The sequence below is a fragment of the Dermacentor silvarum genome, chromosome 10 (assembly GCF_013339745.2).
Source record: "Dermacentor silvarum isolate Dsil-2018 chromosome 10, BIME_Dsil_1.4, whole genome shotgun sequence".
Taxonomy (NCBI): Eukaryota; Metazoa; Arthropoda; class Arachnida; order Ixodida; family Ixodidae; genus Dermacentor; species Dermacentor silvarum.
This window is the reverse complement of record NC_051163.1, coordinates 17,948,766-17,963,615: the sequence shown is the minus strand read 5'-3', so window position 1 is coordinate 17,963,615 and position 14,850 is coordinate 17,948,766. Positions and strand designations below refer to the sequence as shown.

Here is a 14,850-nt window from a genome sequence, read left to right as displayed (position 1 = left end):
GGATTATCGTTCAACTCAAGACGTCGCTGCTTTGCGAGGCACAAAGAGGTGCGACTTGTGCTACATAACTAAATATCGTGATTACTGTGGTTTTACATCGACTGCTTCCATCTCGAGGGCACGAGTGCGGTGTATTTGTATTTACTTCAAAAGAAAAATAAACATTCAGCAACAAACCGCACGACAAAAGTTGTAGCAAATACACATTTCGAAGCAATCAGTCACTCCATCACATTCTGGTGTTGATTTTTTTTTCGCTTTATTTTGAATTTATCAGCAATGCTTCCCTCGCATTAGGGACTCCACACACACAACCTGAGTCTTTCCAACACAACGACAGATCCATGGTCTGATTGTCCGGCAACCCTCTTTTAACCTCAGCACCATTTCTCATTTATGTACAATACTGCGTTACCCGTGTTGCTGGACGCAAGGAAATACATTATACGGTATGGGTGAGATCAGGTCCACCGGCATAAGGTACACTCGAGCTTTTCAGGAGCACGGAGTTTGATTTGCAGTCTATATATGTCAGTTTCAAGCACCGAATGACTCTGTCGCTTATAGAGGCTGAACAACTTTGTTTGCGTTTTTTAGAAGGCATACGGTGTGTACAGGCGATGATTTCTTTTTTTTTAAGTCACTCGTTGAAGCAGGTGAAATATTGTTACTTATTGATGGTCCCTTTCATTCTGAGCTAATATAAACATAGCAACGAACAATGTTTAATCAACTCACGGCATCGCTACATCAATGAATTCAGGGCAGACATTTGTATCCGCGCTGAGCAAGCGCAAGTCTGAGCAAGCGCACACGACTCTGCGAACGTTTGCATTATCTAATTGAGAGTCAAGATGGCCTCAACGTAGCCCCTATGTGTATATACATAAATTTCTGCCGTGCTGCTACATAATCTTACGATGCACCGCAACATGTGTCTTTTTGAAGCTTTACTTGGAGTGCGATCAAAGCAATTATGTAAGAAAAATGCTCAAAATGCATCAACACTTTAGCGAAGCTCCTTCTGCTGCTCGGTAGTCAAGAACAGTCGTACAAAACACTTCGATATAAGGTTTCTCTCCGTACAAAGAGTTCTAACCACTCGCACACGCGCTATTGCTACACATTATTACCGTGCTACAGGAGACGTAGATGAAGGCATCAGCGCCGGTGGCGACCTCTTGTGGCAATCTGTTCAATCAAAATGAGTTAGAAACATTCTTGCATGATAGCGTTGTTTTTGGTCTGTTTCGGGGTAAAAAAAGGTGAAAACACAGCAATACGGAAGGTTGAAGATGACCTTGGCGCCAAGAGACAAGAGCACAGTTTTGCATTGCAACAAAACGTCCGCAGACTTTGTTTTTTTTAACACAACGTCACAAGATCCTGCTGTCATAGCGCTGCTATTCACAGCTGCATGTGAGTACTGAGGTCAAAGTTTTAGCCCAGCGTATAAGTATCGTCGTCGAAGTTCACGTTTGCGGCGCTCGTGGTTCCTCACACGTAAGCTGAAAGCGCAGTACTATAACGGTGGCCTCTTGTCCTGGTGTGTGCAACCAAAGCACGCGGAGCTTATTGCAGTAAGGGCCATCAATTTGTCTATTGGCGTACTGTAAGCCGTAACATAGCCATTACGAACATATTTCAGCTTTTCTTCTGCACAGAAGAATGGCGCAACCCAGGATCACAACAATGTTTCTCTGACGTTCTAGTTGATGAACGCAGTACCACTTCATGTCTCTACCACCCTTACTATCCAGTACTACGGTAATACTGTAGAGATAGCCCGTACGCGCCGTGCCAAAACTGTCTAATACCGCAACGATATAGCGCGTGTACAGGAAGCTAGATCCTCCAATAGCATCACCCTGTTTTCAGTACTCGCTACGCATCTTGCACGATCAACTCGTGCCCGCTGTTCTTCCTGTCTGCTTTCTTGCTGTCCAAGTCGAGGCCGTCGTCAACGAAGATGTCGTTGGGCGCAATGTCGTTGTCTTCAATGAGGTCTCGTGGTGCGTCGTTCTCTCCTCTTGGGGCGTCCGAAATTACATCCGGGCTCGTCCTGTCCCCCGCGTCGCGAACCACGTCACCTCCGCCGTCAGTGGGGACGTCAGTTATCGGCGTGACGTCATTGGCGTTGTCGTCTGCCACGACCACGCCGGCATCCTCTGTGACGACACCGTCCCCTGCGTCCGGCATTGGTTCGTCCGTCGTGAGGCCGTTCGGCGGCAGCCGGTTGCCGTTGTCGTCGGCAGCATTGTCGCCGTCGTCATCGGTCACGTGATTTCCGTTGTCCAATGGCGTCTCGCCGGTGCGATCGGCCACGGCTTCTCTGTCGTCCTTGTCGTCTTTGGGAGGGTCTGGAGGCGTCAGGAATTCCACTTCCTGGGGCGTGTCCGGTGGGGGCAGGAATGTTTCGGTCCCAGGAGGGTCTGTGTGCGAAAGAAACAAGAGACGGGCGAAACGTTACTGCGGTGGTATCCTTAGCAAGTGCTAAACAATGTGTCAAAAAAAAAAAAAAAACTTCATTGACGCCTACCAAATGGCTAGGAAAGGCATGAGGGAAGCGCTGCGCGGAAAGGACCGTGAATGTGCAGTAAAATGTCTTGCAGGAAAGTTACCAAAGAATACACTTCGCTAGGTCCACTCCTTTCCGGACGGTGTTTTGATGGATTATGACGCGTTTTGTACAGTGGTAAACGTTGGGCACAAGAGAGAAGCATTTGCTTAGGCAACGCTCGAACAACGGGACTTGTGTTCGCCCCGACGGAGACCGGCCCCGTCGTCAAAACTTTGGCTCCGTGGCTGAGGCTTCCCTAGGCTGTCGAAGGTTGATCACCTCAAGCCTCCATCTTCCTGAGATCCCTTTGGGTTGCTTGGTGTCCAATACAGGTCATTCTCGAAATAAGATCAACGACTTCCACGCATCTGAGGTGCCCAGTGCTTAAAAAAGAAATGACTAAACCTTTGGTTAAAGATTCAAAGTTTAGGAAGTGTGGCAGCTCGGTTGACCAGCTCCCTCTGGTGCTATTAACTGACGCATACATTCGTTATCAAAGTGTCGGTACACATTGGCAGCCGGGAAATGCAGGTTGGGAAAGTTATCATTTTTTTCTGTTTTACTATGCGTTCCAGAAGCGACACCACACTCTCTTAACAATAACGCAAAGGCGACAGGCATGCGTCTCAAGAAGGCGCCATGAGCTGTCACCTGTCGGCGTCAGCTCCAGAACCCGCTAAAGAAGAGGCAATATCCTTTTCAGGAATAGTTCAGTTGAACCGGTCAAGTTACACTTGAACAAATATTTCAGACGTCTAACGGCCTTCGCAGACAGACCAGTTTGTCGAACTTAGAGCGTCGAAATGTCTGCTGTAGTTTATCGATCTTCGAACCGCGTTTGGTACGGAGATCGACGAAGCTTCTCCACAAAAAAAAAAAAAAAGAATAGGGAAAACATTCCGCGTTGGGCAAGGAAACCCTGTTTCGAGTCGATCTGATCTGGCCCCGCTGCGTGCGTGTGTACGCTTTCGCGCCACCAAAAGGCGTCGCACTGTGTCTATACTCACTGTCGCAGAAAGGTCGTCGACCCCCGGCCGCAAGGCCTGAAACACGCGGAAATGAAACCCCGTATGCAAATTCTCCACCCACCCGCACCTTCTTTCACCCTTCCCCGAACTTGCCTTCCCACTTTCCCACAATCGCATTCAATACAAAGCTGTATACGATACTCCCATAGCAGCATTGCCAGAACGCATGGATATATCCCCTTTAGCACTACTAGGCGGTCTCGCGTGCCTACTTTTCACCCGTTCGGGGTTTCATTTGTCAGTTCCTTCGTTCTGTTCTTTCGCTTTCGTGGAACGCCGGGCCCGAGCGGCGCTTTATTGAACCGTTTATGCTCGCTTATATGTATATCGTCAGGGACACGCGATATCCACGCGCTGCAGCAGCAGCAGCAGTGGCCAGCATAGCGTGAGCGCTTAAGCGGAGTCGACCCGCAGGATCGCTCTCGAATCGATTCGTGCGACCGACGCGTCGAGCTCGAGGCAAGAAGGGTATTATTTCAGGAGCGTAGCAGTCATGGGGCAGCAACCAATAACGTCTTTGTTGTAGCAAACAAATGTGATGGGTACTGTTCCATACATTCTCTTCTGTGTTTAAGTATACGTATACCTTGTGGTTCCCCCGGCTTATTCGATCAAAGAAGTTCTTGGCCGGCATGAAATTTTCGGTCAACGCTCGCTTTTTGGCAGCGGTGGACATTCTTAGGCTGTTTCGGCGGCCGATGTATTCGTTGATGGCGTAACGAAAAATAACGATTACGGTATATAAAATAATAATTACGCGGATCCTATACGCATTGTGACATTCAGTGCGTGCGAAGCTTCTCAACGGCTTTCGTCGCACTGTTATTATTGAGACGCTGTTGGTCTCGCAGTGCAGGCAGAAATGCATGAATTGATGTATAGGCTTAACGCTCGGCGTTCAACGCATCTACAAGGACATGATCAACTGCACCTTCCAATCGGGGCGCTGGTGAATGCCCTTTTTGTTTGTATTGAACTATAAGAACATCATCTGTGACGTGTGAACGAGCGCCACAACCCATGCACGTCCTTGCCGAATTCATCCATGCTGACGTCACAGGTGTACTTCGTGGTTTCCCCATACTCACGCCAAGCCTGGAGAAAGAGGCAAGAAAGTTAGGTTCACGTGCTACAGCTGAGCGATTGCAATGAGGTAGCATTTGAGGATCGGCCCATCGATCCCTTTGATTACATTGTCTCAGGGATCTTTGCGCTTTACGAACTCCAAAGTTGCCAGGGCACATGCCGCGCACTGGTGTCAAGATTTGCCCACCAATTCACCACCTTAATTACACAGCCTCGTGGATCGAACCCGTTTACTGCTTACATTGCCTCCAGGATCGGTCCAGTTTACTCGAACAGACTACCGATGCGCCAAAGCCCGATAAGTCGCGATAAGTCCGGCACAGAAATGGAAATATCAGCAGAGTTTAGTGATTTTCATTCATTAGTGAATTCATTTACCATGACATAGGCAGCCTCCCGCATCGGATGCACCTCCACCATCTTCTCGGGAACAACTTTATCCTCGTGATGCGCACAACGTCGTCCTCGTATATTCCGCCGAAACGCATGCGCAGACGACACCACTCTCAGAGTCTGCGTCTGTCGCAAAATCGCGCACCCATGCAAGCACATAACTGCGCCGTGATTATTGAGTACAGCTCACGGATTTGTCTGATCTTCGTCCTCGTGACTGAAGGCGTTCTTGTGGCAGTTGTTACTACGATGTTATCTGCCTCTATTGTCGCAAATTTTGAAGCATTCCTACTTTTCTAAACGCAGAAGGCAAAACGATTCTGCGCACGTGCATGATCGCTTGTGAATTGTCGCGTTTGTAAATGCAATATTTTGTTCGAAGCGATCAAAATTTGGAAAGACGCTAAGGCGTTTGAAGTCAGACGAACGAAGTTCAGACAAAATGTATGTATTAAGTATCTCTCCCATCCTGACTGAAGCACCGTGCTTGAAGCTCGCATAGACACTGGCGGAGTACTCCTTGGTAATTTTAGTAGGAAGCTCTATGGCCCCAAGGACGCGTGTTCGAATGATTTTGTTCTTTATCGCTCTGTAGCGTGCGCGAAGCCAACGGTCGGTAGTTGGCCCAACGACGATGCAATAACAACGACACGATAACGAGTCGTCGACGTCACGTAAAGGATGGACGCCAAGAACCACTTAAGATTGGAGCTTTCAGTTGCTTTCGCAGTAAAAGAGGTGGGCTTTTTTTTTTCTAGTCTCTCCAAACTATTGGCAAGCTTTTGTCCGCGTCAGTGCAAAGTTATGCCCTTGTGCCTCACGAACTTCTCTAGGCCTTCACAAAAAAAAAAAAAAAATGTGAGCTTAAGGTAAGCAAAGCTGAGAGAGTCAGCCTAATATACTTTCCCTCTGGAACATGCCAATAGTCGGGGATTAGGATGTTTGGAAAGCTCACGTAAGCAAAATAACATGCTCACGCAAACTATAAAGTCCAGGTTACATATGTCTGCTTTAGAAGCCTAAATCGGTGCGCTTTTACGGAGTTGCGATCTCTGTTTTCGGTTAGGAATCACACAGTTGTAAACATAACGCGTGATTTTTTTTTTAATTTGCCTTCTTCCTTACTTTCTGTAAAATAACAAAGGCCCGAACTCGGCAATTTGCTACCAGCTGTCGCTATAACTTAATTTCTCTTAAGAGCAGCAAATAATACTCAAAGTGTTTGCTCGGTTACCCAAGCAGAACACTTTTCATTCAGCAAGAAGAGCAGGAGGAACCTAGGAGCTCGGCTATTGTTGGTGACTAGCCACAGAAACAACTGCGTTAGCCCCGTCCACTTTCTTGAGTATTTATGCAAGTGCATAAATACACCTGTCTTTCCTTCAACTTTTTTTCTCTCTCTCTATGCAAGTGTAGTAAAACTAGTCACGATGATTATTATTATTTAGTGGCATCCAGTTTGAAATGGGCTGGTGACAAATAGTCACCTAGCCCACTTGATTTAATCAGGTATGCTATACATGTTTTTCGTTCTAGCAATTTTGTATACATCACCTTCATCCTTTCTGTTCTTCCTAAAAACTTATATATCCACCTTGTACCGCTACCTACGCCTGCAGATTATGATGATGATAATGATTTATTGGCATCCCCTTTGAAACGGGGAGGCGACAAATAGTCACCTAGCCTGCTTGATTTAATCAGGTATACTATACATGTTCTTTATCTAGCATTTTTGTATACCTCTCATTATTATTTTTCTTTTTCAAAAATTTATCTTGTACCGCTGCCTATGATTTTAAGAGATCAGGTCGTATCCATCTTTTCCCTGCTTTTTTTCCACCAGTATTCTAATCGTCTCTTGCTGATCTCTACGGCTGATCTGTTTATGTTTCCTTCCACTTTAAACCCAAGCGCTTCTGGGAGTTGCACGTTACCTACGGTTCTCGCTGGGTGGATCCCGTCGCATTCCATCAGGATGTGCTGAGTGGTTTCTGGATCTTTACTGCAGCATACAAATGTCTCATCTAGTTCCGAATATTTGTTCCGATATGTTTTCGTCCTTAGGCAACCGGCTCGAGCCTCAAATAGCAAGGCACTGCCCTTTGTGTTATCGTACAGATTTTCCCTTCTAATTTCTTTCTTCTCATTCTTGTAAATCTCCATTGTCATTTTTGTTTCCATTCTTTGCATCCAATTCACGGTCTCTATTTCTCTCACTTTCTTTCTGATGACGCCTGGTTGTCTATTTACAGTGTCGATTATCCTGTATTTGGTTGTCAACTTCCATTCTGTGTCCACGCTTTCCATATAGAAATACTTGTGCACTTTAGCCGCCCATTTATTTTCATCCATGTTCCTGAGCCTTTCTTCAAAACTAATTTTGCTCTGTGCTTCTCTGACTTCAAAAGAGGCCCAACCCACGTCACCCTGCACTGCCTCATTTGTGGTGTTACCGTGGGCTCCCAAAGCCAACCGGCCTACTGATCTTTGGTTAACTTCCAAACCCGCCAATATATCCGATTTTAAGCATATAATGTCATTTGCGAATGTTAGCGCTGGCACCATTACTCCTTTCCAGATTCCACGCACCACCTCATACTTATTGTGGCCCCATAGTGCTCTGTGTTTCATTATTCCGCTTCCCCTTTATTTTCAGATTATCTTGGTGGTTGTTTGAGTAATTCTTTCCTTCGTTTATGTGTACGCCGAGGTACTTATATTGCTTCACTATGGGTATTACTTGCTGTTGAATTGACACCACGAAGTTACTCGTGTGTTCATTAAAGATCATAATTCCTGATTTCTCTGTGCTAAACTTAAGACCTAGATTTGTCGCTGCATTCCCACAGATATTCGCAAGTATCTGTAAATCTTTTTTATTGTCCGCTAGTAGCACAATGTCGTCTGCGTAAATCAGTTCGGGGACCTTCTGTTGCACCATTTGTCCATCACGCATGTAGGATAAATCAAAACCTAATTCGCTGTTTTCCAGTCGCCTTTCTATACCCTTGACGTAAAGCGTGAACAACAATGGTGACAGAGGGCATCCTCGCTTCAATCCTTGGTGAATTCCCACCATTTCATTTCCTTTTCTACCTTCCCATACCACTTGTACTTGCGGAGTGTTAGCCAGTGCCACTCATGGTCATGGCGGAAGAATCAGTCTCTAGCTAAAGCTTGCAGTGGCCTCCGAGATCGCAACGACGCTGCGCCGATGCGATCTCGGAATCCAAGCACTTCCTCGCAAGCACAAGTTTAGCGTCTGAAGGGAGTACGCACTTATACCTTTACTGTCTCCATGGCAACAATTCATTTGGCGCGTGTCACTTTGCGGGCGTCAAAATATTGACAGCCTGCGGACACAATCCCGCAGGGCCCCTTATGTGTCGCCGTTGAAAACACGTCGATATCTGCGTCACCGCCGTGCCAACGTAGATTCGACATAAGGCCGGAAGCGCACATTGAGTTTGTTCGTCACCTCTTGTTACTGTTGTGCCGTTTCTCGTTTTGCAAAGCGCGTTGTCCTGTCGGCTCGCTTGGGCAGTCTTTTCGCGTTCCCGCAAGCGTGCGCGCCTTTAATTAGCCATCGATTCTGTCTGCTGTGGTGACGATGGCCGTGCTTCCAAATTAGCCAGCCTGGGCGACCTTGTGTATTTGGTGGCGGCTACTTGACGACCACTTTCGTTCACGTGACAATGCGTTTGTGTGGGCGTGCATGTTCTTATGTTTGCGCTCGCATGCGTGTTATCGTGCGCTTGAGCGCACTTCAGTGTTTGAGGGTGTGTATGTTTGTGTGTGCGTTTGGGGGTGTTCGCGTTTGTGTGTGATTACATGTTTATTCGTGTGTTTGTGTGCGTTCGTTGCTGTGTTTGTGTGTATGTGTGTTCCCGTCCATGCGGGTGTATAATTGCGGGTGCGTGTGCTTGTGTATCGGTATGTGTTTTGTTTGTACATGACTATAGGGCGTGCGTGCCTATGAATATGCGTGTGTAGTGTGCATATTTCCTTATGTGTATCAATGCAATGCGCATCGCTGTGTGGCTGTCGTCCATGGACTAGAAAATTATCGAAGGATTTGGAATGCCGGATGCAATCTTAGAACAGCGCAACAATTGTATTCTTGACGGGGCGGGGGGATAACAAACATTGAACGGAGAAAATACCACACTAAGATGTTCATTTCGGTACATTGTGCCATTAGTGCCTGAGAAAGCAAGGGGGGAAAAAAAGACGACTTTCTTACAAGTGGATGTAGTAACGGGCATAGATAATGTGCGGGTGTGCACAAATGATAAGCTGAAAACGCACGCCAATAGCCATGCAAACGAGCACTTAAGTAAGAACAATAGATCCCAAAGACTGTTAAGAAAGCACTCGAGGACAACGAGAGCTAAAAGAGAAAGAGAGGACATCACGCGGCGCCATGTCGATAGTTCAAAGCACAGTCTGAAACACGCGACTGTGCGAAGCTCCTATGAGGTTGGTTCTTGCTCTCGGAATGGTCACCAAGGACACGATCCCGTATTGTTCGACCACGAAGAAATGGCTTTCAGTGAGATCCTACCAGAAGACCCACAAACACGCTTTTAACAGTGAGAGGAAGGAAAGGGAGGAGTCACGGCTACACGCTTTCATACATCGTCGTCGACGTCTTTCAAACATCGTCCAAACAAACGGTCGTATCGCAGTTGCTATTCAGAGTCCGTCTTTTTTTTTTCGCCCTGCTGAAGCCGGCAACCGACACTGCAGCGTTACCGATCGTCCAGCTGGACACATATGGCCTGTACCCCGGACCCCCGGGGAAGTGGCGACATTTTGTTGGTCATGTCCAAGTTGTTATTGCTTTAACATATATGCGATAACTTTTATATATTTCTTCTTGCGTGAGCTGCTGGATTCGTTTCCTTTTTGCTACTTCCCAGCCAGCTCTACACATTATTTCGCTTTCCGCGTATAGACGATGTCGAATTGTTCGCGGCGCGCACCCTGTACGTGACCCGGAGGGGCTGAGCGTACACTCCCTTGCCCAAAAAAAGGCCGGTGATAGAACGATACAGCGTTCTGCAAGGCTAGCGCCGACAAAAGCTTGTCGCGGTTCATATAGTCGTAGCAATATTCATCCGCTTAAAGGGACACTAAAGAGAAAAGCCAAATCAGTTTAGGCTGCTGAAATATTAGTTGAAACCCCTATTTTGCTTAATTTCGGCTTGAGAGGACTAACATTAGAAGAGAAAACGCAGGTCAAAGTCTCGAACATCACGCCGGAAACCCCATGGCCTGTGAGTAAGCGTGATGTCACCGATTTCAAAATGTGTGTGTTTGTTTGTAGGTGTTTGTGCGTTTGTTTATGTGTGTGTGTTTCCTCATTTGGAAACTTGCGGCTAACTAAAGTTTTTGAAACTTGCCAAGTTCAGCGTTTGGCGTCTTTAAAGTACAGTGTAATCCATGCATGTTTACCGATAAAAGTTAACTAGGCCCTAGCACAAGCCGTCAAAATCCATGACGTCGTGGCATACTGATGCGGGGAATTTCTTCTCATAAGTCTTGTGACCAGCGCGGTCTCGTTAACACAGCCGCTGACCGTATACCAGCATATCTCAGTGTGTAAAATCGGCGTTTATATCTTTCGGTGTTTGGCATTGGGAAAGGCTTGCATAAAAAGCATGCGCAGATGAGGAATTGCTTAGTCAGTGCGGCAATGATTTTGCGTTTAAATGCCACATTTCTTGAACAATCGCCAAAAGCCGCTTGAATAATGAGCGCAGCAAGAAACGCTTTGTTACAGCATGGTCAGCCCTCTGTACATGACCTATATGGGCACTGTATCGAAATTCCCAATGGGTTCTTGCATTGAAACGTGATTGCCGCTGATTATCCCAAGAAAGTGGAGCGCGATAGCATTCATAGATGCCCAACTACTTCTCACGCTTCTCGGCAACTGCAATGGCCGCATTTCGATGGAGGCGAAATGCAAAAACGCCCGTGTGCTTGCGTTGTAGTGCACGTTAAAGAACCCCAGGTGGTCAAAATTAATCCGGAGCCCTCCACTACGGCGTGCCTCATAATCAGAACTGGCTTTGGCACGTAAAACCCCAGAAAGAAGAAGAAGCAACTTACGTAACCGTAATGTTTACCGGGAAACAATGGCGGCGAACGCTATGCACGTAGGCGAGCTTTATGGTAAAAGCACGGAGTTCCCTTTTGTGTCGGTTGGCTGCTACTCACAGAGCTCTGAGAGTAGCAGCCAACCGACGCAAGAGGGAACTCCGTGCGAGTGTCCCGCCAGACCCAAACCCACTTCCCGTGGGTCTTCCCAGGTCGGGGCAGGTGCTGCTGCATATAGGCTCCGTTCCGGCTTCGTCCCTCACACCGGACGTGCTGGAGCGGTGGCGGCAGTACCGGCCACGCAGGGAGAGACGTCCTCCTTTCCCTTCTCCTGACCCCCTTCCGTCGCAGGAACTTGGCCCCTCGACAGCCTCTGAGGACGAAGAAGCACCCCAGGAGCCGCACAGGTGCCCTGACTGCGGCGTGGCCATGCGACCATCCGCAGCCCATTTTATTTTGGGAGTGCCAGTGCTACGCTAAGCAGCGGGACCACCACCTGAGGGCGGTGCAAGTGTCGTCCTACGAGGACGTGGATTAGGCCGGCAACTGGATTGGCGGATTCCGACAGGGCCATTCTGGACTCGCTCTTGGGTTTCGCCAAGGACACGCAGCTTCTAGGACGGCTCTAATTTCTCCTTCCCTCTCCCCTTCCTATTCCACACAATAGGCCTTCGAGCCATCCTACAATAAATACATTTTTATCATCATCATCATGGTAAAAACGCGGCATCTTGCGTGGGCCGATCCCGGAGGTAATGCACAGCCACGCCCGAAAATTTTCTGGGTTTCTGTTATTGTTTCGCACTTTTAATATTTCAGTCTGAGAAGATTTGACTAGAAGGCATGCGCTGTCGGTGTTTTGGTTTTGTGACATTTGTTTGTGGGCTATCATTCTCAAAATTCTGAGGAATAACTTTGCCAAGAATGTTAGACAAGCTATGAGCAACTTTAGTGATAGAATGTTGCAGCAATATGACCCGCATATACCGCATGTCATATAGCAAGACGTGACATATACAGTAAGCGCTCGTTAAGATGAACTCGGTTAAGCCGAATTCTCGCGTATAACAAATAACATGGGAGCGTTTGTTTGGTTTTCCATAGACTCAATACAAAATAAAAGTCACCAGCCTTTCCCCTGTCGAGAAAATGGGTGTAAGCGAAGCCTGTGGCAAGACGACGCTGTCGCGGGCGTTCCGCTTCGTTTGCCCTAAACTCGGTGTCGGCGGCTCTTCGCTGACGTTTGTCCTCAACATCGCGCTCCCGCAACTCGGGGTCCGCGGCTCTTCGCTGACGTTTCGCTTGGGCTTCAATCGGAAGCCCTCACGCTAGAATCGGCAAGTCGACGACGAGCCCTTTCCCGGGCTAGTTCGCAGCACCGTTGCTGAAACGCAGCCTGCTCCTCAGCGGAACGCACCACGCGAAGCTTTCCCATCCGAACGCCGAAACTGATCTGAGGCGAGGGAAGTCCGGCAGAGCGCGCGCCAACCCGCTTTCTTTCCCTTTCCCTCCCCGCGACACACCAAACGACCCTGATTGGTCGCACGCGTCACGTGATCCGGTGCAACTTTACCCGCACCTGCTCCACTCTGGCAGCAGCCGGGCTTTAGCGTGACATCACCACCACCGCCGCCGCCGACATTTGTGAGGCAATACAAGCTTCTCTTGACAAAATCCGCGTAAGACGAACCGCGTCAGACGTACTCTTCGGTTAAGACGAACATTCGGAGTCACCGCCACCGCTACCGATCCTGGAGGTTAGGAGGCCTTGATGCGCCGCGCCCGGGCGTTCTTGTGGACATGAGCACCACCTATGTCAGAGTCAACGAAGATGTGCCAAGGTGCAGAGAGGAAGCGGTGTACACTCTCATTGAAGAGGACCTTGAGGTGCCTTTAGAGGATAATTCCGACGACGATGGGGACACTAGCTCGGAGCCTGCACCGATGACCTGTGAGCCGGTAGATGCCCGCTTGGACTCCCTAGTGAACTTTTTCCGGCAGCACGAAGGCACAGAAGGATTTTTAAGGTCTTTAGGTGAGATGACGTCGTATGTGGCTGCTCGCCGATTTGCACAGAAGTGACGAAAATTCATCACGAACTGGATGAAACCAAACAACAGTACCACTTGGAGACAGTATTCCATTAAGTTCAGCTAAATAAATGCTTTTTAGGACATTTTTTCCTTGTTGTAAGTCTACTTCATTTACCGTTTTGAAGTAAGTAAGATATTTGGATGCACCTGGTCATGGTTGCCAATAATTTTCGGAGGGCACTTCTGTTAATACGAACTTCTGATAACACGAACAAATTTTCATGGTCCCTTCGAGTTCGCCTTAAAGCGAGTCTACTGTACATATACCTAAATATATACGGAAATACTCGCTCTCGGGACGCCGACGCCGGATTTTCTGCGACACGGGGCCCTTAACGCTTTAGCGTTAAAATTCGGCAGAGACACTTAAGACTTGTTACGTGTGGCAACGCGAAAGCATTATACCGTTTGTAGACCTCGGAACGCCATGAACGTGCTCCTTTTATGCACTCATGACGTGGCGCCACCTCCTCCCCATAGGCTGCGCCATCGCATGCCCGATTACGCACGCACTAGGCCACACATTTAGTCAGCCAGATGGCTGCGACGTGACGTGTGCAATGACGCACGCAGCTATAGGCGGCCAGAACCGTGCAACCGCCGCGGAAGCGCGCTCGTCTCGCGTACAGGAGGCCCGGGTTCGATTCTCACCCAGACGAAAATGAACCAAATTTCATTTTTAAAGCCGTTAATTTACTATGTTTACACGAACCTCCCTGAGATATTCGACGCCAATCCTAGCCTTTTCTGACACGATTTTACTCTTTGCGCCGTCGGCCTTCGGTCACGCCGACAGATTTTCGCGTAATGCATGGGGCATGTAATGCATCCGCATTAGTACACGTTGCCATGCGTGCACCTCGTTCGAATAAACAACTCATTTGCGCGGTTTCCTATTGCGATAGCAGTTATATACGGGCGCTCGAGACGCATTCATGCCGCCGGCGTCGCCGTTGTCGTAAATTCCAGTTATCGATGGCGCACGCGTGGCACGAGTGCGGAGTGTTAGAGGCTATTCAGAGATGCGGGGTGCGTTTAGATGTAAAAAAAAAGCGAAGTGGACGCACCGTCAACCACGTCGGTGGCGGAACCAAGGCAGTGTGTGTGTGCGTGTGCGCGCGTGCGCGTGCGTGCGTGTGTGCGTGCGTGTGCGCGTGTGCGTATTCGCATGCGCGAATATTCGGAACTTTCGAGTGACGAATCGAATAGTCACTATTCGTAAATGCGAATATATTTCGAATGCTTTTCGAATATTTCAAAATGCCAACTGCGCCCGAGTACACCTAGAATTGCAGCAATTGCGGTAACTTTTCACCCCCACAGGCACAGTACGGGCATAAAACATGATAACTTGCATAGTGGGCCAGGCTACGTCACTTAGGTAGCCATACTTTACAAGCTGTACAGCGACATTTTGTACAGCGACATTTCGCACTCTCTGAAGAGACCTGTACATAAGAAGACACTATTTGTTCTCCTAATGCTCCATTTGTGCTTTTAATAAACAACGCTTCATAACGTTGTATGTAATGACAGAAACCTGCTAACTTTAAGAATACTGGGATGTGAACATCGTATTATA

The 14,850-nt window shown here is 48.0% G+C and overlaps 1 protein-coding gene across 2 annotated transcripts in view; it reads right to left on the bottom strand.

Moving 5' to 3' along the window:
- Window positions 1-243: 243 nt before the first annotated feature.
- Window positions 244-14,850, bottom strand: part of LOC119465933 (uncharacterized) — a 57,723-nt gene continuing 43,116 nt past the window's right edge. For both annotated transcript variants that reach the window (XM_049656979.1, XM_049656980.1), the window contains one exon: window positions 244-2,432. In XM_049656979.1, the coding sequence (XP_049512936.1) occupies window positions 1,885-2,432 (548 nt within the window). In that variant the 3' untranslated portion in view covers window positions 244-1,884. The remainder of the gene's footprint in view (window positions 2,433-14,850) is intronic.